This window comes from Dinoponera quadriceps, unplaced genomic scaffold (assembly GCF_001313825.1).
Source record: "Dinoponera quadriceps isolate SergipeBrazil2010 unplaced genomic scaffold, ASM131382v1 scaffold707, whole genome shotgun sequence".
NCBI classification, from domain to species: Eukaryota; Metazoa; Arthropoda; class Insecta; order Hymenoptera; family Formicidae; genus Dinoponera; species Dinoponera quadriceps.
This window is the reverse complement of record NW_014555450.1, coordinates 1,184,879-1,211,423: the sequence shown is the minus strand read 5'-3', so window position 1 is coordinate 1,211,423 and position 26,545 is coordinate 1,184,879. Positions and strand designations below refer to the sequence as shown.

The 26,545-nt window shown below is 44.7% G+C and overlaps 1 protein-coding gene across 2 annotated transcripts in view; it reads right to left on the bottom strand.

Annotated features, from left to right (window-relative positions):
• Positions 1-26,545, bottom strand: part of LOC106744283 (alpha-mannosidase 2) — a 145,879-nt gene that overhangs the window by 71,846 nt on the left and 47,488 nt on the right. Inside the window, exons 1-3 of one of the 2 annotated variants that reach the window (XM_014618925.1) lie at positions 21,370-21,557; positions 20,388-20,848; positions 13,484-13,931 (exon numbers count right to left, since the gene is read on the bottom strand). In XM_014618925.1, coding sequence (XP_014474411.1) covers positions 13,484-13,771 — 288 coding nt within the window. In that variant the 5' untranslated portion in view covers positions 13,772-13,931; positions 20,388-20,848; positions 21,370-21,557. Of the gene's footprint in view, positions 1-13,483; positions 13,932-20,387; positions 20,849-21,369; positions 21,558-26,545 lie in introns of those variants that run through there. The other variant, XM_014618924.1, reaches the window with a different exon arrangement.

The following is a 26,545-nucleotide window of genomic DNA, read 5'->3' as shown; positions in this document are numbered from 1 at the left end:
CCCCGTGGGAAGGAAATCTTGAATAAAAAGCGAATAAATAAATAGGGTATAAACGTACGAAACAAAAATCTTAATGAATAACACTATATCATTTTCATTTCTATGCGTGTCAGCGTAGAATAAAATATCACCGACGAGAGAGAAATACGAAGAGTCTCGTCGTTGATACGAATGAGACAATGAAATAATAAATTCTTGATTAAAGTTGATATCGCTTCGATCGCGCGATTCGTCGTAATATATTCGCCGTTGTCGGTGCCGCGACACATTCCGTCCTCTTTGTGCGTAATGCCGTGCGTTTTAATACACGTTTCTTATTGTTGTTACACTCGAAAGTTCGCGGCACAATGAGAAGTCGGAGAACAATGGGCGGGTTCAAAAGAACGGCGCTGCGTTTGCCTCATTGTCGCGGTGTCACGCGACTATTCTTGAATGGAGGAAGTTGCAGCCGCGGCTCTGATGGAGTTTCTTGCCCGCAATAGATTTTGCGGGCGACCCACGTAGTGGTGTATCTTGGCTTGACTACTGAAATGAATTTCTATCCGATCCGGGAGCGGAGATTACGCTTCTCAGCATCGAAGTGATACTCGGGGCTCTCTCGCTCGTTCGCGCCGCGCATCCCTCGCAATTATCTCGACGTATTTTACATCGAGAGAGAAATTATTCGATAAACATCAATCAACGAACGTAACCGCGCTCGATTTTGGACAGACACATCAAACCGAGACAAGGAACGCTCCTGCGATTACCGAGAAATCGAGAACGTGGAAAAATTGAACAAAATTTCACGCTTCTCAAGTGTTCACGATTTTCCCACCACTTTTCCTACGGTAGAGTTCTAAATATTAATAGAGGGAGCGACATTGAATTCGATACATCGAGAATTGACCATCTTTTTTCTTTCATCAGTGATGTTTGGAGCAAGAGAGTAAAGAAGTGAAAAGAGACAATTCGAAATTTAAGAGAGTTTCTAGAATTATGTAATACTTCTTTTCCACTGAAGAAAACCTAGCGGTTTTATCAATTTCGATTTTTCCGTCCAGTAAATATTTTCTAAAAATAAATTCCAATATTCTCAATATTATGAATTTAATACTTGTCGGAATTGTTTATTAATAAATGTCTATTTATATAAAAATACTATATTGTATATGATCAATCATATTCTTACTTTCAATAAATATTACTTGACCGATCGTACTTTTTTCCTACAGTATAACAACAATAGTATAATTTACTGGTACATTATACTATTGTGAGTGAAAGGTTGTGAGATTCGAATCAAACCTATTCAATCCTATTCAACGTTTCCTTCTCTGTTAATATCCAAAGCTCTACGATACATACGATCTGAATTTCTTTTTGCGACATTCCGATCATCCGACGATATATTGGTAACGTATTTCCAGATTCGGCAGGTTGCTCATGCGCGCTCGATAGACAAAAGCGAGCACCGTTCTTTTCAACGATAATGTCGCGCGACATACGATGCGGTCGGGAGGGGGATGTGCTACCGTAACTAACATTGACGCACGGTGAGATTTCTCATTAGCGCGGCTAATTGATATTTGCCGGCGTGCTTGACCAGAGGCATGCGGCCTGCGTTCACCTGTCGCCAACGCCGCTCGTCCACGGTTACCCGCGTATTGTAATCCTGTCTGATGGAGAGCCTCCTGCAGAAGCATTCCTGCGGGGGTTCAATTAGAGGGTTCGGCTCGTTACACGTGGCGCGGCCGAGGTGAAAACCAAACCCAAGGCGCCGGTCCCTTGGTACCGCCGTGAATTACTATGTCGCCCGCGATGTAATTACACGACACCGCTGGTCACGACCAAACCGAGGATATTTCGGTCGCGCCGAGACGCGCGCGTCAAACGTTTTCACTCGATGTGATTTTCAAAAGCCGAGGGCGAAATTATTTCCAGCCTCTCTCTCTCTCTCTCTCTCTCTCCCTCTCTCTCTCTCTCTCTCTAATTCTTCTGTCTTCCTCGATTGGCGCGAATCGGACAAGAAGAGGGGATTCAATTTACGGAGGAACAAGGAAAATAATTGTTTTGTCACTTCTCTGTTATTTTTTTTTTCCAAACAGCTGTTAAACGGCGAGTTTAACAACGAGTTCTTCAAGTTGCAAAAGTTGCTCGCAACTTTTCCTCGGCTTCCGCCTATTTTGCATTTGTGTTTTTCTCAACTTTTGCGTCTTATATTAATTCCTCGATTTTCATGATTACACACTTTTCCGGGTTTCCGGCTGACTCGCTTTTCGCATAATCGAGGGAGAGTAATTATTTTTCTTTTACGGTGCTCTCACATTTCCCTTGACAAGTCAGACGGGGGAAGGAAAAAGAGAGGGGGAGAGAGAGGGAGAAGCACGGATAGTTACCGAAACTCCAGCGATCACTGATCCGGTAGTCCAAGTTGTCATATTCGATTAATGGCGATGGCAGGAGAGCAATCTCGAAAGTTTGACGCCAGGCTTTCAAGCTTAATCTACGGCCGAGTCAAATATTGGACTTTCGCATGCGCCAGGAACAGCGAAGTTTATTGAATTCCGTATTGTTTACACCACGAGTCCGCGGACGTCGTTTAATTGACGTTTGTCACGTCGCGGAAAATCGTCGCTCGCGCGCGAGTCGTCGTGCAAGCTACACCGCCGCGGGTTTTCTCTCTCTCGCTCGCTCGCTGGGGAAACTTAATTTACCTCGAATTTCCCGGAGCGTACAGAGGATCAACCGTCACTACGTGTTTCGCTGATGAAAATGTGAAGGACGGATGTTGTCACAGTTTCCCGGCCGGTCTTTACTCGTAGTAATGGAAACTTATTCTAATCGGCAACGATGGTGAAACTAACGCAACCATCGCAGCTTTGTAGACGCTTGTCGAGTCTACCATTAGATCGCATCAGTTCGATAAAGGGATGTCGGAGTACTAGAATTCACTAAAATTCATCAGAATTTTTTGAGCAAACTATTCTCGTTTCTGGCTAAAATCCTTTTGCATGATGATAATACATACTTTAATGTAGCTGCTCGACTTTGTACCGAAAAAGTTTTCGAAAAAAATAATTGTATCACTTTCTGTTAGTTTTTATTTCAATATGGCGTCTAAAGCTGCCAACCGAAGATAGTATTTGCTTTTTACAAAAATTCTGCAGGTTACACGAACAAAGGAAAGCCGAACTGCGTTGTAAAATACTGTTAAAATGAAGCCCAGAAGCCTAGCTTAAAATAATAGTTTGCACATCCGATGACAATATGTGCGAGATTATATATATAATAGGCTGAAAAAGAACATTGTATAATTTCGGGATTTACCATCAAAAGCATGCTTTGTTTTAAATGTGTGTGCTCACACGGACGTAACAGCAAAAAGCTCAAGTAGATAACAGTCATTTTCGTTCTTCGCGCACAATCGTACATGTCTAATGACTCGATAACGTCTGTAACGTAATGTTATCGATGACTTTATTATTGACACTCCTGTCGGTAGCCACTCTGACGTCCCCTTGAAAAGAAAAGAGCGAATTGCGTGAAAGCAGTCGTATAAGTTATTTTTATCGCGAAAACGTTGAGCCACAAAAGTCGCCGTAACTCGCACGCAAGATCCTTCTCTTCTTTGTACGCAAAAATCATCTTTCTACGAAATTTTCCCCCATTACCTCGGTGGTGCTGAATTCAACTCTGAAGCGGGCTCCATCAATAACAAAGCATCCAGTGCACGTGAAGGTGCGGCAGTCGGCGGTATCGATCGCCGTGTATCGACACAATCGGTGTGAATTAGACGAAACGTCCTGTAGCGCGGGACAAACGCGCCAGCCAACGCGGGAACGTTTGCAAAAGTGGCCTCGTCACCAGAAGGGACGAAGGTGGAGAATAAATGCAGCTCGCTATATATAGAAAGACAGAGAGAATGAGAGAGAGAGAGGACGGGGAGACGAGAGGAGGGCAATCCCGGAAATGCCTTTGCAAATCAGAGCAACCCCCCTCACCCGGTGGTGCGCACGTCAGTTCAAAAGAACCGTCCGTCTTTCCTCTCTATCTCATTTTTTTCTCATCTCCCTCTTTCACGTTTGTTTGGTCCTCGTTCCCGCTTTCCTCCTCAACCTCCCCGGGGCCGTGCAATCCCATCGTCGGCGCCGCGTCTCGTAGGAGGAAAGGGTGGGGGAGGGGGCGAAGCGGGAAACGCGGGAAAATCCTTTGAGAAACGTCTTCGGTCCTTGCGCGGCGCGATACTACTTGCAAAGTAGGGCGTATATAAAATATACGTGTAGAGGAGAGATGGCACACGGTCGAAAAAGAAATAGGCAGAGAGAGAGAGAGAGAGAGAGAGAGTTTCGAAAGGGCTCGTTACGAAGACGCACACGGCCGCAGATAAAAGCGGGGAGAGACTGATTTTCAAATTCGATTTAATTGCGCGTCTCGTATCCACCTTTTTCTCGCGATGAATATGTACAGTCGCGGAATCCGCTGTTTTGCAGACGGATACACCCGATCGGAAGGAGAGCTGATCCTTTGTGGCGGATCCGACGTAATCTCGCGGCAGGATCTCTTATTTGAGCGCGCGTATCGCTATATAAAAGGGACTTAAGGGTTCTTAAGAATAGCAGAGCTGGCAGGAAGAAAGGAACGAATTTGCTCGAATCATATAAGTCCCGTATAAGGCGAAAAGCCATTCAGAGCTCGGTCGATGGTAGTCGGCAGTAGGTATTATTTGTGCTGCTCGCGAACTGTATCGAATGAAAGTGGGGAAACCCGACGTGAAGAAAGCTAGAAGTAGTAAGTATATCATTGAAATTATCTTGCCGCCGAGAAAACACCAAGCGAAAGTATCGTGCAGTGAGAATTTAAGACGTAAAACTTAAACCTTAAGCCGTAAGAAATTGATCAATCCCAATCGATCATTCTTCTCACACTCGACTGTGATTGATCAACTTCTTACGGCTTAAGGGAACAAAAAAGATAAAATTTCTCAAATTTGACTTATAATTTGTCATCAGCATCATCAGAAACCTCCTGCATAAACTTCCATTAATCGTCAAGAACCTTTTGTTTTTGGACCATTCGGGGAAAGTTGACAATGAAGGGATTAAATACGGTAGAAAGTAACTTATCCTAAATTTTATTCCCCGTAATGTCTTCCGCGTAGAATCTTCGATTCATTGCGGATGACATTTAAAATAGCACACAATCACTTTGAACGTTACAAGCGAATCGCAATTTCCACTGTATTCAAAGGTCAAACCGTTAGCCCTTTAAATTTAAATCCGCTCCAGACCTGCTCTACTTTCGAAACGGAATTGCAGTTAATTCATTAATGAGACGTACACTTGCGTCGAAGAACTTATCCATCAATAGGATGACACATAAGACGGACGAGCAACGGCTAACCGTGCCGAATGGCAAATACTCATTTCGCTTACAGCTGTAATCAATAAAAAAACGTATTTAAAGCGCCTTACCGGTCGCGACTACAGCGAATAGACCTCCTATTTGCCAGGGACGACGTTGTCGTCGTCGTCGTCGTCTGGTTACGGTACGGAAAATCCAGTAACGAAGTCGTTTCTTCGTGGATTACGCGGATACGCTCTGGTGCCTTTTGTGTGGCGAAAGGAACGAGGGGAGACACGGGGAAAGGTAGAGCAACGGGGCGAAAGGGACCGTTCGCCCGGTCGCATGGGTTTACTTATTCCTTACAGTCGATGAATCTGCCCCTTTCGTTTCGGTCCGCGAATTACGTTTTCATCGTGTTCAAGTGGCCGCTTATCGATTCCCGACCGAAAAAGCGTTGCGTCGCGACTCTCTCACCCTCTTTCGTTCTCTTAGTTTTCCCCCTCCTCCCGCTCTCTGTAACTCTCTGTGTTTGTTCGGTGTCACTGAAAATAATGTCCTTTGAGGATTATTCCGTAACGTCGAGCACCGACGCGAGGGTATTCAATTAAATGAAGGACCGCCGAAACACCGCGACAAAGCGAACAGACGTCGTTCGAGACGGGATTAAAGGGCGAGGCGCGCTATTAAATGATTAATGAGGATGTTCGCGCGAGTCGAGGGATATGTACGTATATTCCGTAAAACGGGGGAAAGTCGTAATAAATCCGGCGAAAATTACAACAGCACGCGCTACGAAAGACTCACGCGTGTTTCCGGCGCACTCTACTACCCCCCGGGCCACTTTATTTAGTAGTGCAAAAAGAGTCGGCGCTGCTGGCGAGGCACGTACGGTCCTTTTGAGCACGTACGCTGTGACACTTGTGGGGGAGCACGCAATTATTTCGAAATTCTTCGAGAACGAGACGTTTTGGGAAATTCTACAAAGTATCCACGGCTGATATTGCGGTGTGTTCTCGCGTCATAAGGATGATAAAGTGCGAGAGGCAGCACACATAGTGCACGCGGTTAATCGTTTCTAGAACGCCGGGAAACGAGAAAGTTCCGGAGTAATGGAATATTTACAATGCATTGCGAGGTAATTATAATTTTCGTGCGCTCGATACGACTGCACCACGCGGGGAACGTCGGCGGTAAAAGACGGTTGGAAAATCGCGATGCAATTTCTTCTTCGCGTCGTTTCAATTTCTCGAGAAGCGACGCGACTTTCGTCTCTTGAAGCCAACTCTTCTAGCTAGCGAAGAAGAAAATATCACGTCTGAATTATGTCTGAAAATGTCAGGAACACGAAACACGATCCGTACGGAGAGGGGGAGAATTCGCGTTGGGTTAGGATTTTTGAGACTTTCATCTAAAAAACGTCACATGTTACCGACACGGAATACAAAGTGTAGTTGTGCACCTTCTACGTTCGCTGACGTGAGAGAAATCGTCCAGGAATTCTCAGGTGCACAATCGTCGCGTAAAAAGCAATATATATCTGTTCTTCTCCGAAAATGCATCTTATGCCGATACACGGTCAAATTTATTATTTCATCGTGGGTCGCTATTGTACACTATACCGCGCGTTCCGTTAATATCAACTCGACGTTGATCACATTCACCTGCTATAATCCGTCATTTAACGCAACGAAGCTTTGTACGAGCCCGTGATACGGGATGTATTTATCTTAGTTTTCAGCAGACAAGACGGCGATATTTTAAAAATCCTGCTGCGACTTCTCTCGTGAACGGCGCGAGTACGTTTAACAAATCGCTTTAACGCGTCCAGGAAGAACAGGAGGAGACGAATGGGGGATCGATCGTAGAGAAGGATCAACACGCCCCAATTCCGAGCTATCCCCGATATTCCGTATCCTCGACCCGACTCGCGGAAAATATCACGTCGGGATTATGTCTTAAAAACGTCAGACGCACGAAGCCTATCCTCGGGAAGCTGTTTCCCCTCTCTCTCTCGCGCACGGAGGTGTCTCGGCGGATATGAATTTCTGGAAAGGTTTGCTTAAGCAAATTGCGAAATGTAGTCTGCTAACGGATGGGAGGGAGGAAGGCGAGAGACGGAGGGAGCGAGCTGCAGCGAGTCTTGAATTGTGCGACAGCGTAAGCGCCTTCGTTTTGCAGATAGACCGTCGTCGCTCTCGGGAAACGAGGCCGGGAAGAGCCTTCCTCGGCGCGACGGGAGAAAAACGAATTTTGGCGGGAACGTCGACCGCGTGAAATATTGCCGTCTGGTTGGACGGGATGTTTGCTCGAAGTCGCGATTAGCTCCGCGCGGATTTCGGAGGGTCGAGTTTTTGAACCCTAAAAAATCTCTCTCTCTCTCTCTCTCTCTCTCGCTCCTTCCCCCGCGGAAGCAAATCCGGAATGCGTAAAACACGCTAATAAACGGAGAGGAAAAATTTCTTTCGAGGAAGACGCAATTTCTTGAATCTGTACCGTATTTCATCCAGTTAATTTCCTTCCGAGCGATTTGTCTCGCGCAATTTGCAAGCTCAATCGCGCATTTGACGTCTGTTATTTTTATTCCTCCCGATGAAGCCTTTCTCAATGAAAACCGCTCGCAATCACATTCGAATAACACGCTCGTCTTTCAAAGCAAACAAGCAGCGCTAATAAATTACGGGCCGAAGTTACGCGGTGATAATGTTGTTACTGTATGAGCAAATAGTTAGTTACGCGACAACAATTGCCGCAATCAACAAATTACGAAGAAAACATGATCGGTGTGTAATTTTCTAAATGTGCTTCTAGCTAGGTAAAACGATACACTCGCATTTGACATTTATCGAACGCGATGAATTATAAACGGGTATTTTCTCTCTTGCTCGCACGCACGCACGAGCATCGAAATAAATATCCATAATCGTTGTAAATCTCTCTCCGACTCTAGTGCGATATGTACCGTTATCATAAATGCAACCCTTTGCTCTTTGAGTGCTCAGCCGTCAATGCGATCATCAATATGCAACTCACTCACTGCAAACTGCGCGGCTCGCGCGAGATTACGTTATACTCCTGATTATGGCGCCATCGAGCCATTTTCCAAATGGAAACCAATTGATTCGTCGGATACATATCTAATGGTACTTTCATTGAACCGACAGAACCAACGCGACGGTCTCACTAGAAATGGCCGGGCGTAACCGAATCGCGGAAAAATATCCGAAGAAATATTTATAGAGGAGAAGGTATTACATTTTTACAACGACTTTGTTGATAATCAATATTTTTGATTAAAAACTTAAAGATTACATTCGTTAAAATGCTGTACAATCGATTCTACTTTCGAATTATACAAAAGACAGGTTGCAAAATGATGTAGAGGAAAGAACAGAGAAATAAAATGTAAACAATATATCAAATAGATCTCCGATCTCCTCTATATATATCGGTGCGAAAACGTCCAAATTTAAAGAGAATGAGGAAATGTGTCCACTCAAATGCTAAGATATAAATATTTTCGAAATGAAAATGCGTTCTAGCGAACACCGGCTATTATGTATTAGCGTGATTGCGGGCTACCAAACAAATGATTTCATAAATAATCGCCTAGAATTCGTCACCTAATAGCGGAAATATTAAGGAATACCACTTTCTCCTCTATCTGTCTCCCTTTGGAGCAAAATTACATTTCAAAGCGGCCATTTTCGGGGCGCAATCATTAATGTAGGATATGAAATCATGTAAATTTCGAAGCAAAAGATACCCGATTAAATTACACGCGCCCTAAAATTGGCACACTACATTAACTTTAATTAGTTCTCCTCGTTATAATAACACTCGCGCGATATTCGCGTTTACTTCGAGGCGCACGTACGCCCCGATATTTATTCCACCTCATCCGGCGGGCCCGCTGTGTATCGAAAGTTCGATACATAACGCATTTATTAGCCCGCTATTCGGCGGGAAGGAAAACTTCATTCCACCTGCGTAATAAACGCTCGAACGGATGAGCGCAACTTCGGAGTTCACGGCGGGAAGCCTCAAAGGAAGTTTTCGCCGTCCTAAGTAACTCCTTCGTTCCGCGCCGAACAACAGGCATTATCGAAATTCCGTGTCCGGCCGGTTCCGCGACCGACGACGCGGAATTAAAGCGCATTAACGAGCGTCCTTGAACGACAATTAAGCGCAATTCGCCTCCGTCGGTGGAGACGGACGTGCGCACGTAGGGATCGCACTACGAACGCGATTTTCAGCGGTGGTGCGATAACGGCAAATTCGATTTGCAACTCGAATTCGAAACGTTGTTAGCCGCCGCCGCCGCCGCTGCTCATTGCGACGTAACTCGATTTGCCTTTCATCGTGTGTAACTGACGTATCGGGATCGTTGGTTCAAGTAGATTACTGCACGACGTATTAATTTACGTTCGATTAGTCTTGCCGACAAAGCGCGATTTTTTCGAGCCCCACCATCCTACCGGTGGGGTTCATGGAACGGTGATACCGCACAAAAACGCTTTGACCGATTTTCGACGCGAGAGCAGAGGCGACACTACGCCGGACGTCCAATTAATATCGCGAATTATATATATATGCGTGCGTTTGAGTCTACATAAAAAATTCATGCCGTTACGTTTCCGCCGGAGGACAAGAGTAGGAATACAAAAGGACAGAGAAATTTGCGACAACGAGTTGTGATTTCAACCTTTTCGACGAGAAGGGGGGGGGGGGAATAACGAACGTCCCGGGAGTAAAAAAAAAACTTTTCACGCAGTTCGGCCGGGTGAAAAATTAAAACACGCCGGGCGGCGATACCGGCGGCGAACGCAACGAGGGTCGTAAAGCGCTCGAGCGCAGGGGAAGCAAAAAAACGCGGACATACACATACACGAAAAAAAGCAGCGCTTTATTATCGTTACGCGAAAGTTCGGCCGCATTATCAGAAACAACCGTGACAAGTTGCGCCGCAGAGAGACGTCCGTATAAACGCGACAAACTCGATTCTCGCGGCTCGGCAAATTATCACCGGGCGCGCGAGCATGTCGATAGAAATTTCGGCGCGCAGAGAGGGAGAGAAAAAGTGCGCGGCACGTCTGTCACGCGAGGTCATAAATAATCGATGAACGAGATCGCGCACGACGCTCGAGATACTTCGATTCGGCACTTTTTCCCCGCGCGATTCCGTTCGTTCCGCCGCGAACCGCGCGACGCGAACTCGTTGACGCGCGAGCTCGGTTAATTGAATTAAAGCGCGGGATGGGGAGGGGAAGGTTGACGCCCCGTATTTTTTCGTCTACATCAACCGCGTAACAAGTTCAAACGCTACAATCCTCGCGTCCATTGGGAGTCACATCTGTCTGTAATAATATTTTTTATCCGCCGCGGTTCAGTGAAAGTGAGCTTTGCGAAAAAGAAGGACGTGGATCAAATTGATGAACTCAATTTCGCCCGGGAAAATTAACTAATATATAGCCTTGCTTTTTTTATGCCATCCTGTTTCGTTAATCAAACAGATTTCGAAAAATTACTTCCACGTTGTTGGCTTAAAACCCGTGTCACACTACGTACTGAAGATCCATTAGCTGGTCAACGATTCGCAATCCGCGTCCACGATAATGCGTAGCGTGACACGGGCTTAAAGATGTACTGTATTTTCAGTGGCGCATCAAGGAGACCATTCTTAATTTAGCGAAATTTATTAAGCGAAATTACGTTACTATACCAATTTACTTTACTACCTATTCTTACTTTTAGTTCGGAAGTTAAAGATAAAATTTAATAAACTATATTGATCTCAAGGAACGCTTATAAAAAGTGTCAATTTTAATTAACAAACATCTCAGCTCTCGAATAATCAATCTTTTTCTAATTGCACGAGCAACGAGTTACGCAATATTTCAATGTATACGCAGTGCAAATTTTATCGCATTCTTATCAACTCATTTCACTTTACAATCTCCTTTAAAGTGAAATAACTTTTGATCTGAATTACCGTCAAACTTTTGATGTCACTTTTAAATGGAACACAGATCAATTTGAAATTTTTTCATTATTTCGACCTGTAGGCAATACATTGTTAAATGCCGGGTTTTCGGTTCGCGGATTTTTCGGCCAGGTGATCTTGCATTTTCTAATTTTAATCGCGTAAACGTACTCTCGCGGACGAAGGTGGACCTAATGGACGGTGTATATAAGGATCATTATCGTCGTGTTATTAAGTTAGAGATCTTCAACGATATTCCGTGACGCAGTCAAGCTCGTTAAGTACCGAAATCAATGCTCCTTTGCATCCCGATTATAAACCGCCGCAAGTATACAATGTCGGAAATTACTACCGCGAGCAGCTAAGCACCGGAGAATGGCGGCCGGTTCCTCTGTAATTAGGCGAACATGAGAAGATTTGAATTGTAGACTCCGCTTCCGCTTATCAGGCGTGCCAGGGGCGGCGTGAGGCGATAGCAAATGCGGCGCTTATCAAATGCGATGACTAAGAGAGAATATCAAAGGTTCTCTTAGCGTTAATTCGATAACGTGATTAGTCAACATCTATCGACTATTTTGAACAAACCGACCGCTGAAGACAGCGTACTCGTATTTGTTCAATAACCTCTCTTCTTCTTTTTATCGCATTCCCTTCCGCGTATATCGAACAGTTCGTCAAAATTCTCGACAGCGGAATATACGAGGCGACGGCAAGTGACTTTTTTACCGCATCGCGCGTGAACGTAAAGATCCTTTTATTACAATGGTCGGCCATTAAATCAGTGGAAGTTCACAGACTCTCGCGGGGACCGGAAAAGTTTCGCGGCTAATGACGCGGTACTTTTAAAACGACCGGACTTAGCGCGCCCGTGAGGTATCGGTATAAAATTTAGCCGCTCGTATATTCCGCGGAAACTTTCGCGAACATAAATACCCGGGATGTGCCAAAGATAATCTCGAGGATAAGGGAAAAAGCCGCGCGGATGTCTGATAGTCGATTCATTAGCATTTCGGCTGCTCCCGCCGACTCCGTAAATCGCGGCCGCGATCAGGCCGTGGAAAGCTCCTTCAGAGGCGTTTCGAAAGCAAAAAGCCGCGAGCTAACTTTCGATCGTCAGTGGCGCGAGTTTTTATCTCAACTTCGCGAAGCGCGGACGATCGATCTGTGAGGAACTCGCGAATGAATTCGAAGGATTTTCCCGGACGAGCTGCTATTTGTACGTTCGACCGTACGAAAATCTCGCTTTTCAGCGGAAGTAGATTTAGCCGATCTCTCTTTCGCAAACTCGCGAAATGTTCCGACTTGTCTCTGTACTTGATGCATTGAGAGCGCACGTCGATATACTTCTTCCGATTCTCTCACCGAGAGAATGCCGCGTCGAAATTTTGCTTTTTTCATTAATCCTGCAAATACCGTCGAACTTGAAGGATCAATCTCGCGATTCTTACGCTACCGCCCTCCTCTGATACTGCAAATAGTCTCGTCGTTGTCTCCATGCTGAGGTTTGAAGAAATATTTATTAAATTATTATTATTTCATTATTTTTTAATATTCTAACAACATTTAATTTTTATTTATTTATTTTTACTTTCGATCAGCAGTGTATTAATTATGTGATTTACTTTGTTGAAAATATAATATGTACGATGAGCAAATATATTAAATAATTAATATAGATAATTAATAAAATTAATGGTCAACGTAGTAATAAAATTTCTTTGTATAAATATCAATAAAAATATGAATTAAATTCAGTAGAATAGCAAATATTGATCGAATAATGAATAACTTTTATGAGTAAACTCTTCTTTAAAAGTTCCAATAAAGTAACCATTTGTGATCGCATAAAGAAACAACAGCCTATATTACCATCCTCCGGTGGTTTTTTTTCAAATTCAGCAGAATTTTCAGGGTTAATGCGTAACTGAAATTCCGGCTTCGGTAACTCCTACTACGGTGCGCATTACACGGGTATCTCTGAAGAAAAACACGGGACGATCGTCCCGAATATTTACACGAGGAGCCGACTCTGTTTTAAAAGTAAAATCGTACCTCCGAATAGCGCAAGAAGGCGAAAGTACGGACCGAGTGACGGGCGGTATGCATGAGACGTACTTGGAAACAGGTTCTTGCGAAGAGAGAAAGAAATGGAGAAGAAAGTACGGGCGCAACACTTACCTGAAAGTCGAACTTGCTGAACTCCTGTTGGGCGTCGATGTCCGCGTTTCGCGGCACGATTATGGGACAGGTGGCGAGGGACACCTGAGCGTCCGGCGATTCGCTGTAATCCGGGGTGACGGAGGTCAGACTGCGGTCGTATCTGAGCTCCTCGTTCAGGATAGCCGAGGGATGGCCGCTCGACGGCGCCTGTACCTGACTGACGTAGTACAGGCACAGCAAGAGCGACAGGAGCACGATGCAGAGGACGAACACGCGGCCGGAGCCGCGGCGCAGTATCTTGTACATGGTTCGCTCGGTGTGATTCGATTCGATCGCGGCAGATCGTGATTCATCTAGAGCGGCGGCGAGTTCGCGTCGAGTCAGCAACGACGACGATCGACGATCGATCTTTGCTCCTGGCAGCGTGGTGCGTGGACTTCATGGGACGTCGTGGCGGAGGCACCAGCTGGAAGGGAAAAACGACGTGAAATTAGAACTCTCCTTCCCCTTCGACGGGAGAATAATTCTAATTGCCGGTAAAATATTGATATCGCGGCATTGCTAAAACGCGTATTAATGATTCCGCACGATCGCGCGCGTGTAATGCAATATGCAAATGAACGTGTAAATTCATGAGCTCACGGCAAATACACGCGCGGAACAAACTCCGCGACGGGGGTATAACGAGTCGAAATCGAATAGCAGCTACGATCGTAACTGATAATTAATTGTGATACACAGCGCGCCCTTTTGCCGTTGATCGATCGAAACATTTTAATCTGGCCGAGGGATGAGAACATAAGAGAGAATAGCGTTGAATTAATTAATTTCACAATGGATTCAATTATTTGGACACGGGAGCACGAACGATGTAATACCTTGTTTAGTAATCGCGCGGATTATCGGGCAAGAGAGTAATCTATTTTTATTCCGAGATTGAAAAGATCCTTTAAAGTTTATAGGAATTCGAGTATGAGATTGCTTGCTGGAGTTTAGAATAATAGAGGAAAAGGTAGTATTATGGTGCCGCATTTACATTTTGTACAATAACTTTGTCAACAATCGATATTTTATATTAAGAGTTGAACGATTACATCTCCCTGCGTTAAGTCTTCGAATGGAGAAAACAACGATAACTTCACTATTTGTAGCACCAAAGAAGCACAATAGAACGCCTCTAAACACATAATGTAGAATCAAATTAAACTAAAACTAAAATTTCGACTTGAGTTGTCAGAGCGTTCAATCGATTCTAGACTCAAAGTTATGAAATATTATTATTATACAGAGTGTACCACGCAACGTGATCAGCTTAATTTATTCCGTTTCTAGTTAGGACCAATTGAAAATTTATTTGTCCAGTATAATATAGTTCAAAGTGAATTTTAAGATCATCTTAAGATATCGATATTATTTTGATATAACAATATTTAGAGGTTACCATAGAGATTAACGTCCTTCGCATAATGATCGTCTCAATGTGTTATAATTTCCGTGAGCTTCTCTGAATTAAAGGTAAGAGCGTTAAGGCGCATTTAAGCGGCGAAGGGATTTTGATTATCTCGTCAGGCAACGGTGTTCATAATCTTTTGTAAATTTCAGCAAGATGATGTTATGCGTGTGATTCGGCAATGGAAAAGCAAACATGTTCGATAGATACGAGGTATTTAGAGAGAAAGAGATTAGAACGCGTTATACGCGCGAGAGGCGACCGGGGTGGACCGAATTTAAAGGATCGCCGTGTTCTCGCTGACGTGAACGCTCGCTGATGCCGTCCATACACACGCACGTAACGACCGTAGCGGCCCAGTTATCATATATTCAGAATGGTGAGATATACAAAATGACTCGTTGCGCGCTCGCTTTATATGGAGATCGTAATAACGCGCACACCTGGAATATTTCCACGCGAAATGTATCCTCACACTAGACCAGCCAAGGTCGGTCGAATCGATCAACAACCATCCGCTGACAATTTTCCCCACCACTTTTCCGCGATCACCGTCATTCGCGAACGAATAGTCGCGCTAAGGCAGCAAAGAAGAACGCTAACTCGGGCGCCGCAATTTAACGATCGTCCTCGACTGCTTTTCTTTCTTTGGGAGCAAGAATGATGTCTCAGATCATATTGAATCTCAAACGTTGTTACCAATACGTTACGTTTGATAATATATTGCGAAGATATTAAGAGGAATCTTGCATCTTCTCCCGTAGTAATAAGCGAATTAGCGATAATGCCAACTCTCCCAAATGTTGCGTCGAGTCGATCGACAGGTGTCACACGCATTCTCGATGACTGTCCCGACTGGTATCGGCAAGCGTTCGGCAAAATCGAGCGGTAAGAGCAACAGGAGAGAGAGAGAGAGAGAGAGAACGAGTGAGAGCGCATTCGCTGCGATTTAATTCGGTCGAGAGAAACTCAAGCCGGCGTTACCGTCGAAACCTTTCGTCGCGGCTCGCTAAAGCCTCTATCGCGATGTGTAAGGTCGCTTCTCACGCGATAATCGATCGTACAGCTCCGCGCTCGACACGGAGCGAAGGAAAGGGAGACAGAGCGAAGGGTTAGCTAAAAGGGAAGCGAGATTAGAGTTTAATTCGGTACTAACTTGACGCGTGCGAGACGGACGATGCGTGCGCACGGGAGGAAATGCCAACGACTTCGTTCGCAGCGCAGCGTGATAGGGGTTACCTCGCGCAAAGCTACGCGGAGAATTAATCCAGCCAACCGCGTCAACATTATCGAAGCGAACATGTGACGGAATACAGAAATAGGTGGAGTTCGTAGCAGACAGTAAGCGGCGGAAATTTGAGAATAAATCGATGCACGAATAATTAAGTCGGAGCGACGGCGTGGGCGGAATAAATCAGGGAAAAAACGGAAAACAATTTGTATTGTACGAATGGTCATTACGCGTGTTGCGCACGGTTATTATTCCCACTCGGGGAAACAACATCTCGCGCGAGAGATGTACGATTCTTCGCGGATAATTACGTTTACCGCCGTGTATTCCTTCTCTCTGGATCTTTCCCTTGGTACGACCCGTGATGAAAAAAACAAATAGCCGCGATAAACTTTTACGTTAAGCGCTTTCACGGGCCCCTTTATTTGGCAAAACGAGGGGGATATAAATGGCTACGTTAAAATGGAACGTGCCGCGCGGCGGCATACCGCGCGGAATATTTATAACAAATATGGCAGTCGCGGGATCGCCGATAAATCAATGAACTAAAATTAATTAGACATACCGTCGACTGATAAATTTTAAAACAGGCGCTAAATCTATCCGGCATGTACCATCCGGCGAATTAATGAACGTTCTAAATGTTTGCAGAACCACAAAGCGACGGGGGGATCGATCGGAGCGATTAATTTACACGCACGCACACATGGGAAATAATCTATATTACTATAAATCCAATTTTCGATAAACGTGTCACAATTAATACTATCAGAGTACTCGTTAATACACGAGTCGCGCGCTATTAACTTCCAAGTAGGAGTTTACGAACTCAAACAGGAGCGACGAATTTCCGAGTGTCTTCGTTTCACTTCCCCTTGTTGATGAACATCCAGAAATTTCGAATTGTCTGCGCGAAGCTCCTAATAAAAACGCAAGGAGATCGAGCGGGACACGAGAAGATGGCCGGATGCTCGTCAGGTGGCGGCCGGTCATTCAACCAACGCTTCGGTCCTTTTGTCCGTTCGCAACGAGGACGATGAAACGTGTCGTGGATGCGTTATCGCAACTCGTTCGATATGCTCGCGATCGAACGTCTGCCCGATGAGAGGTCGTAAAATCGAGTTTTAGTGCTTACGTTTTCCCTCCTTCTCAGGATTCTCTCGGCGTACAGATGGAATGAAAAAAAGACACGACGCGGATTGCGAGTAGTTAGATCGACCGAGAACCGTTGCTCCTTTTTTCAGATCCCTCGACCGTCCCCCGAAGAAAGAAGTCACAATCTCGGACAACAGCCGATCGACGAAACTCCCCCACTGCATACTGGCGATCCTAATTTGATTACCGAGCTTGAATCTGCGGGCGGTCGCTCGAAAATTCGCGCCGCCGCTGCGTCGACGGCTATCGACCCGAACTGAGTCGATACTATTGGTTTTCGGGCTGTTCCATCGCGGCGAACAAGAGTTTCGCGACGAACGGCTGCGGATTGCGACGTGGTGTCGATGTCGATGCGCGAATTTTCACGATCGGTGGGGTGAGTTACAGTTTCGCGGTGGTGCGAGTTACGATCGGGCATGGCGGAACGCTAATGGGCACGAATGCGAGCTTCGCGTGCTAAAAGACATAAATAATTACCTAAACGCTCCCGGGGTCTGTCCGAAAATGTATTCGGCAATAATGCGGAGTTTCGAAGATACTTCGCGGCAATAGTCATAATGATGATGACGATAATGATGATTATTGCGCGAAGCGCGGCAATTTACGAAGATTTCGACATGTGGGAGATCCCTCGTCACTCTTATGATTTAGCGGTATCATGACAGCTGTATTCGGAAACTATGTATATCGAATAATGATACAGAGTGCTCGGTTGTGCATCAAATTATGTCAGCATTTCACCCGTCAAGAGTATGCGTATTAAGTGTCCGTATCTCTGCTCTATACGGTTAAAAAAAAAAAAAAACAGCAACCATTTTAATCAACGAAACACCGAGGTGCTAACCAGTCAACGAAGAATTATTATTTTTGCGTTAACCTAAATAATATTTGCCGTGTAACTATATCAAATTTCTTCATACGAGCAAATCGTATTTTCGCATAAGATTATATATTCTTGCTTATACATGAGAATATGAGTCTTGAATTGACACTATTTAATTTCCCTCCGTGTGTGTACGCACTTTCCAACTATTCACTATCATTCGCGGTACATGGGGGAGAGAGTATGAAAGAACGGAGTTTCCCGTTCTCGCGCGAACATAATTGCAAAAAAAGAATGCTCGAGGTTCCGCTGGAACCGCGGCTTTTACAACCGCTGTGTATTCAACCACTCGAATAATCGGAGCGACGTTAAAAGTTTATCGCCGCACGTTCGAGTTAATCCACCGCGTTGTCATGACGCCGCAAAATGTTACCGTCGCACTCGATTAGGTCATTTCGCCGGAAGGTTTGCGACGACAAATTGAGAGAGAGGGAGAGAGAGATCTAAAGTCTGGCGACGCAAAGCGCGATATGTGCGCGCACGATAGTTGAAAAAGTTGTCGACCAAACGAGAGTCGTCGACGAGCTCGCGGACGAGAGAGGCGAACTCCTTCTCGCGTTCGAGGATATCACGGGGGTGGTACGTCGTCGAAGAAAGGGGCGCTTTTTACAGCGACGAAACTTTGGCTCTCCTCCGGCGGTGTAAAACCGATCTCTCGAATAGGCGCGAGTGCGCCAAAGTGCTCGCGACGAAAGAAACGTTTCCGCCCTCTCCTATCGTTCCTTCTCGCTTTCGTCGCGTGCAAAGCATTTCGCGTGTTTGGACGCGCTTTAAATTGGGCGCCCTTTAAAACGTGAGAATTATTCAACGCTCCTAGGCGTTACGCCTCCGCCGTTTGTTATCTCGCCTCTCGCGCGTGTTACGTGACTCGAGTTACGAGTGTGCACCGAGAAAAATGTCGCGCCGTCGACGGTACATTGTGATTATCCATAAGGTATTAACTCGTCTCGCGTTGATCTCCCGTGTGTTTCTGATACTTCATCCCCGATATCTTACGTATTGTCATTTACACCGTATTTTTCCCCCTCTCCCTCGTACGTTCTGTCGCAAACGTGCGCTGGATAATTCGCTTCTCACAGTGCCTGCCGTCCGGTCACCGAAGAAAAGTGAAGTAATAACGGCTTCTTGGCAGGAAAGGTGACCCATTTTGGACGAATTTTTTAGCAACTTGTCCAGAGAAAGTGATAAAAAGTGACTAGACGTCAGCGCTGTTCTCATCTCGCTCGTCTTCGTGTTTCTCCTCTGCACGGGAAGTTAATTCACATTTATTTTGCGAAAAATATAACTTTCAGAATCCTGTGCATTTCGCACGATCTTTTTATCTTTTTTTCATTAATACCGTGATCCGGCGATTCACGCCGGCGTGTCATATTTCCAAAAATCTCCTTTCGCTTCTGAATTTTGCCCGGCGAATGCGCGCCCGATGTAAATACGCAGTTAAAATCGAATGATTAGCGTTAAATGCGCGGCGCGATTTAAACAAAATTATTGCGCGCCGCGATTGCTCCCGCAGCTTGGCAATCAGCGGCGGACGTTCGTTGCAAATTGACGATAATCCGAACGACTGCAAAACATTCCTGTCGCTGCGACGGACATTCAAATTCGTTGCTCGCTCGCGCCTCGTAATGCCTCGAATCGCTGGCTTTCGCGAAGAATTTTTACTTCGTCTGCTACGCACGTAGACCAAATTCCGCAGGAATGCGTGTAATTTAACACACGCGCGCGCGCGCGCTATGTCGCGGTAACGTATCGCTTTGCAAATAAATATCACACGAGACAACTGTGTCGACGACGACTGTCGACGATTGCTGTTACATACGACAGCTGTTATGCGGCTTTTCCTCGTTGTTGGAAAGCCTGCGAGCCTGCACAATCGAACGCGTTAATGCTGCCGGTGTTGCGTTTTACACACTCGTGGTCAAATCTCTCTCTCTCTCTCTGGAATTTTCTGTCATGTAACCTTAGAACGATCGATTCTCCATAAACGTTTAAAGGCGAAATATAGGCATATTTGAAACAACGTTACCGTCCAACTCCTCTTGTGCTTTTTATTTATTTTTATCTTTGCTACTGCAATTTTTACTATTTTCTCCTTATGTTTGTCTGTTTAAAAGACCCCCTCTCTTTCTCTCTGATAATATTCGAGAGACGTGCGCTCTTTTTCCGCGTTTTACGCAGTTAAACAACAAGTGGGATACCGTACCTCGCCATCGATCACACCAAGTTGGCCCGTTGCGTGAATCTTTCGTTCCGACGGCGTGACAGCGGACGTCGGGCCGCGAAGAGAAATCACGGCGCGCCGAAACCGCCGCCGGTCGAACGAAACGGTTTTGATACGTTTCCGGCTCTACTCGTTCGCCGTGCCAGCGTGCTGCGAACAGCAGCGGTAACGTATGAGAGAACTTTTTCACTTCCCCCTCTTCTGCCGGGACGTCGTGTTTAGCGGGCGGCCAAGTCACTTTCTTCAAACACATCTCTGCGAAGCGTATACATCATGCAGCCTAGAGCGCAGTCTCGGATATCACCGCATTTTTGCGGGAAAATCCGCGAGATGTATGTATACTGATTCAGCGCGTCGGGCTGTTATCAAGGGATGTGAAAATGTCACGATGAAATTATTTCACGCCTTCGTCACGTCGTTCGTTTTAGACGCGGGCTATCTCTCTGAAAAAGTGATGACGAGCCTGTCGATATTTTTATGTATCGCACGTGCGACCGAATCAAGCTGGAAAAACAGCGACGATCTCAATACAAATTTCAATTGCGCGATCACACACTAAGATTCCAATATTACGTATGATATTATTGACACAATACCGATATTGACGCGACTGTTTTTCATTCGTCGCACAAAAGGTGAACCAAATCAATCTGATTATTGCCTTTCAGAAAGACAAAACTCGGAAGGAAGGATCGAATCTCTGCTGACTCGAATCGTCGAAGAAATAGAAGAGAAAGCTCGCTCCGCTATGACAAGAATAACCAGAATGATGATTGTACTTCACTTGGCGCAGAAAGGGAATCCACTCCGAATATCGCTGTTCGGAAAAACGAAGATAATTCCGACGAGGCTTGGAAAGGAGGATCGAGTCTCTGCTGACTCGAATTGTCCAAGAAACGAGAGAAAAAGCTCGCTCCACTACGGCACGAATAATCGGAATAACGACAAGGTGGTGGAAAGTTACGTGGCTCGGGCGAAAGCTCCAGCTGTATCGCGAGTGTCAGCACGGCTTCTTGCTACAACGGATCCCAGGCTAGCCGCGCGATAAACGAGTTTCCCCGTCAAAAAGGTCGCTCCCGAAGGGATGATTTCCGCGACGCGACCGCAACCCGCCGGGGTTCGCCGTGCGGCCGGAGTGCACGATCGTCCTCCAACCGCAACCAAGAACCACGCCGTACTAAACTCGCGGCACGGGCGGAATGGTTTTGACACGCCGCCGGCTATATCCGCTTTTCCGCCGACGCGACAGTCGACGGGCGCATGTGCCGATATAATCCACGTTTGTGCCGGCGTACGTGCGCGTCCGTTCACACGTGCGCACACAACACGCAAATACAGGCGCAGAGCGACGAGGGGGTGAGAACACGCACTCGGGGAGGACTTTCCACGCCCGCGGGGTGTTTTGACTCGGCGGAAGAAGGAACGGGGGTCACCCCGAAGACGCCGGCGTACGGTCATTTTCGCGAGCTCTTCTTTCTCCCTCTCCCATCCTCTCCCCGCACCTCGTGGTATATTTTTTCTTCTTCCCCCCTCACCGGATTACCGACCGCGTCGCGATGACTTTTTCTCATTATTCTGGGCAAATTTACTCGCCGATTTACAAGACGAATTTCTTTTACGAGAAGGCCAGGTTCTTGTGTGCGTGTGTGTACAGAGAAAAAAATGCTAGATTCAAGTAAATAATTACTCTGATGCTACTTGGTGAATTTTTATTTAGATCAAGCAAATTTTACTTGGATCGAGTAAATATTACTGATCCAAGTAAAAATATATTTGCTAAGAAATATTGGAATAATTATTTACTTGAATTTTCCTTTCTTTGTATGTGTATCGCGTGTATGGTGTTATTATCGTAATATATTGAGTTGTTCGTAGGGATTTTTGCGAAGGGTTCAACATCGTTGCTTTTAGTTGGACATAACTTTACTCTAATAATGTATTGACCGTTTTTTTTCGGTGACCTGCCAACGGAAAGAAACGAAAAGAATTTAAAGCTGTGCCTAATTGTAAAAGAATCGGCTTTGATGTTTTTGTAAAAATATCTACAAGTTTATTAAACAACCCAATATATGTAAAGATACGTTGTGCGCGTGTGTACGGGCAATGTAACGGGACAACTTTTCTGGCATATTGTTAGAACGAAACTGACGATGCCGACAGTGAAATAGCGTGACGCCAGAACTATTACCTGACGGAAGCAGCTGCATGTTTAATACGCTTTAAAACAAATCGGGACGATCGCTCAAACTACTATGATTAGCATATCACTATTAATATTTACGCGCAGCATCGATTGAACGTACGTTTCTCGCCGTGAGAGCTGCATACGATACACATTGCAACTATAAATTATTAACCATAGGGGTAATTCCATAAGCTCAAACGGAATATCACAGTAAATCCCAGCTCGGACAATCCATATAAGATCTCGCATTTCGGATGACTGAAATATTAAGCAGCGATATTTCGCGCTAATACGCGCAGATCACATTTTTGCTCTTAATAATAAATATTTTTAACGAACAGACGTTCGTTCGTAAAGATTACTGCTGTGCAAAATGACAAGAATGGGAGGAGAAATGAATTCGCTGTGTAACAAGTGCACTTGATGAAATTTGATTGGCTACTTTTAGAGAGCTATGGAAGCAATTATTTACGGACTAATCAAATTGGCTTATGCATTCGAGATTTTTGGAGGAGTTCATTTGATGCTACATTCTTGATTTCCTTTTAATGATTTAGTGAGTTTCGCAAAATTAGATCTTGTAACGACTCTTATTGGCTTTTCTTATCTCGTGTCACTCGTATCAAAGATAGATGCGTTATCTATTATGAGACGACGATTCTCCCCACACGACGAAAGAATATAAGAACGGTCCGATCGATTTTAAGTTAGAAGTGTCGAATGCGCCCGCTACGGGAAGAGCCCCATGATCGAGCTCGGTGTTTCAGCGCTCGAGAGCTCAGGAACTTTTCAATTTCGTGGGACACGGGCGCGCGGGGCATTGTCGTTGGACAGGATTGGCACAGGCTCGAACTTGATCGAACGGCAATTACGTTGATTGAAAGGCCAACACGAGTGTCGCTTGCGTACCGGGAGAACCGAAGATCCCCGGTTGTTCATCGGGAACGAACACATCCCCGTTTGCCCCATCGGTCGAACTAGAAAACCGGTGAAAACACATTTCTCAAAACATTTACGTGCGACATTTCGAAATCTTGTTACTGGCTCGCTCAACGACTGCGCCATTCGACGAAATGACGAATGTGAATTTTTGGACAGGGGATTAGTTTCAAAAAATGAAGAAATCTTGATATAATTCAAGCTTATGTGTGAGAGGAATGAGCTCTTTCAAAGTTACACAGTAATAAATTTCGTGTTAAATTTAACACATTTCATATATTCCAAACGGTCCACTCAAATTTTTATGTTAATTTTACACAAGGTGAATATATGTTAAAAAGTGACACAAATATTATGCCAACAATTAATACAAAATTAATACATTAATCGATACTGAAATATAAAATGTGTTATTTTAATACTTACACATGTTGAATATCGACACTGCACAAAATACTTAGATAACAAACAAAATATATTAAATTAATACACGGGTATGTTAAAAATTTAACGTAACAATTGTAACAAGGACCGATTTTAACACAAGTACATTGTGGAGAGGTTTGCGCGATAAAATATAACCTTTGAGCTTTCCTAAATCTTTATCCGTTTAAGGATATTGCTTTTCGTAAAATCGTGATATATTCATCGAAAAATTTGAAAACTTATCACCTCAGAACGGTCGTATGATCGGAATTTGTAGAAAAGAATATAATAAAATAAGAAGAGGGAATGCTGTTGCCTTGGTTGCTTCGGAAATTGCATTTCCGGGTAATTGGATGTGGGGGAAGGGGTGAAGAGGGGGATGAGAGAGCGGATGTTTATGCGCAGAATTACATCGTCGCGGAATCCGTCGCTTCAAGGTGTTATTACTTAATTCGCGTTGGTGTTGTCTTCGGCATTTCCCGATCGCGTTGTCGTCGTAAATTATCGGGGAATACCGCGAGAGCGAATTGTTATCTTAGGATGTAACGAAGAACAGCCGGGCTGGGAAAGAATCTTTACGAGACGCTTTAGAATAACTGGGAATCCTTTCAAGAGCAGATGCTAAAGAATAATCTGAGAAAAATAGTGGTTGTTTTCGTAGCGAAGAAGTCCGACAATTAAGAAGTAATTCGAAATTGAGAATTAAAAGCTCGGACGTAAACTAACGTAAGCTTCAGAAGCGCAAACAGAATTTTATTCTCTATTTAATGTGGACTTTGATAGAAATTGAATTTAAGATATTACAATCAGAAGTTTCGTGTTGAAATTTAAAGATCCGCGGTGACCTCTTTCGCGCGAATGTTATCGCCGAGGGAAATTGACATTTTTTCTACGAAAAGTTCTACCAGGCAATATATACGTGCAAAAGTTTCAAATTACTCGCGATAATTCCCATCTTCTCTTTAATATAAATGCGCGCGGAACCGACACGGTAGCATAATTTCAAGCGTGAATTATGCACTATGCGAGAAAGGTCAAGTTCTCACGCCGGTAAATGTTGGAGAGAGCACGTTCGGATAACGAATGGAAGATATGTCGCGGCTTTAATTGATGGCAAATTCAGTGTTCCGGATCAGCTGTTATCTCGTAAAGAGATAGACGAGCGCCGTTCGCAAGAACGATCAGCTCATCGAGCTTCATCGGATCCGCGTATCGAAGTATGAAGCCGATCGCTCGGAGATCTCCCCGTTATCGGGCTTATCTTCTTCTTCACAGAGCCGTGGCGGGCGTCTTATCGAACGACTCTAAATTATGCGATCGCGTGCGCGAAAAAAAGTCAAGAGGAAGTATCTCCGTCTTCAAAGTCACAAAGAACACGGCGTAAGATATAAAATCAGCCGGTACAAATCCGCGATACTTCACCCCTTCTTCGCGCACTGATAAGAAATCCACGTTAATTTGATCGACTAAGAACGTAGACTTTCGTGTTCTGTTGCGTTTAACATACCACGTTCGAAATACAGTGAATTTATCAGCCTCTAAACGAGACAGCTCGCGGAAACGGATCTCTCTGAGACTGCTGCCAACCCACTTCGCAACCCTTCCTCTTGTTCCACCCTTCGGAACAGCGTACCGTGCGATATCGAGGGGGCTCTGATTCGGTTTTCGGTGGAGCGCGCGTTGACAGAGAGAAAGAGAAAGAGGGAGAAGGGCGGGCCGCGTATAATTCGTTTGAAGTTTCGGCGCTATTTGCGCCGGGACATTTTTTCGAAGCCCTTCCACGGCCTTTCAGAGCGTCGCGTCGCCAGCGACAGGGCTAATATCCGGCGTCTGACGCGAAAATCCCTCGTTCCCGTCGTCTGTCTTTCATTCTCGACGAAACGAAAAATCGGCTTTTACCGGACAAACTTTGACGACGATTGCGCGAGTGAACGTGACGAAGGGTGTTTCCACCATCGAGTGTGCGAGAGCATTGTATAAGTTTTAAGATACATACGGGGTGTCCCATTCTAATTGCCACGTGCATATAATTCGGAAAATACGGGAAAACGTCTCAGACAAAAGTTGTAAGATTTGGAGGGGGATACAAGTCGGTGACTTTAATTTCGTTGTACAGTCAATCATTGAAGGTCGTTTTAAGATCAACTTCCTTTTCTCTTATATAATTTTTTCTTACACAACTCCTTTGTTCATGCTGCGTAAAAAAATAGTAGGATAAAATCGCCGAAAAATGAGTACTTTTCGAGATTCGATTTTACTTTTCATTCTAATATTTTTCAGTATAGGATATAAAATATGTCATAAAGTATTTACTTTTCAATAAAATCATCTTAACACTTTCTACATAATAACATGAAAGAAATCGAGTACTGATATTAATCGTATATTAGTGCAACGATACATTCACAAAATGCAATTAATTTTTTTTTTAAGTTTCCCTAAGTTTGTTTATAGCAATCGGTTCCATCTGTCGTTCTATGTACAAATATATAATTTTCCTGGGGCAATTAAAATTGGACACCCTGTACATATACACCAATATTATATATTCCTCAGGAACGAGAACTTATTACGTTGCCCGTCAGTCCAA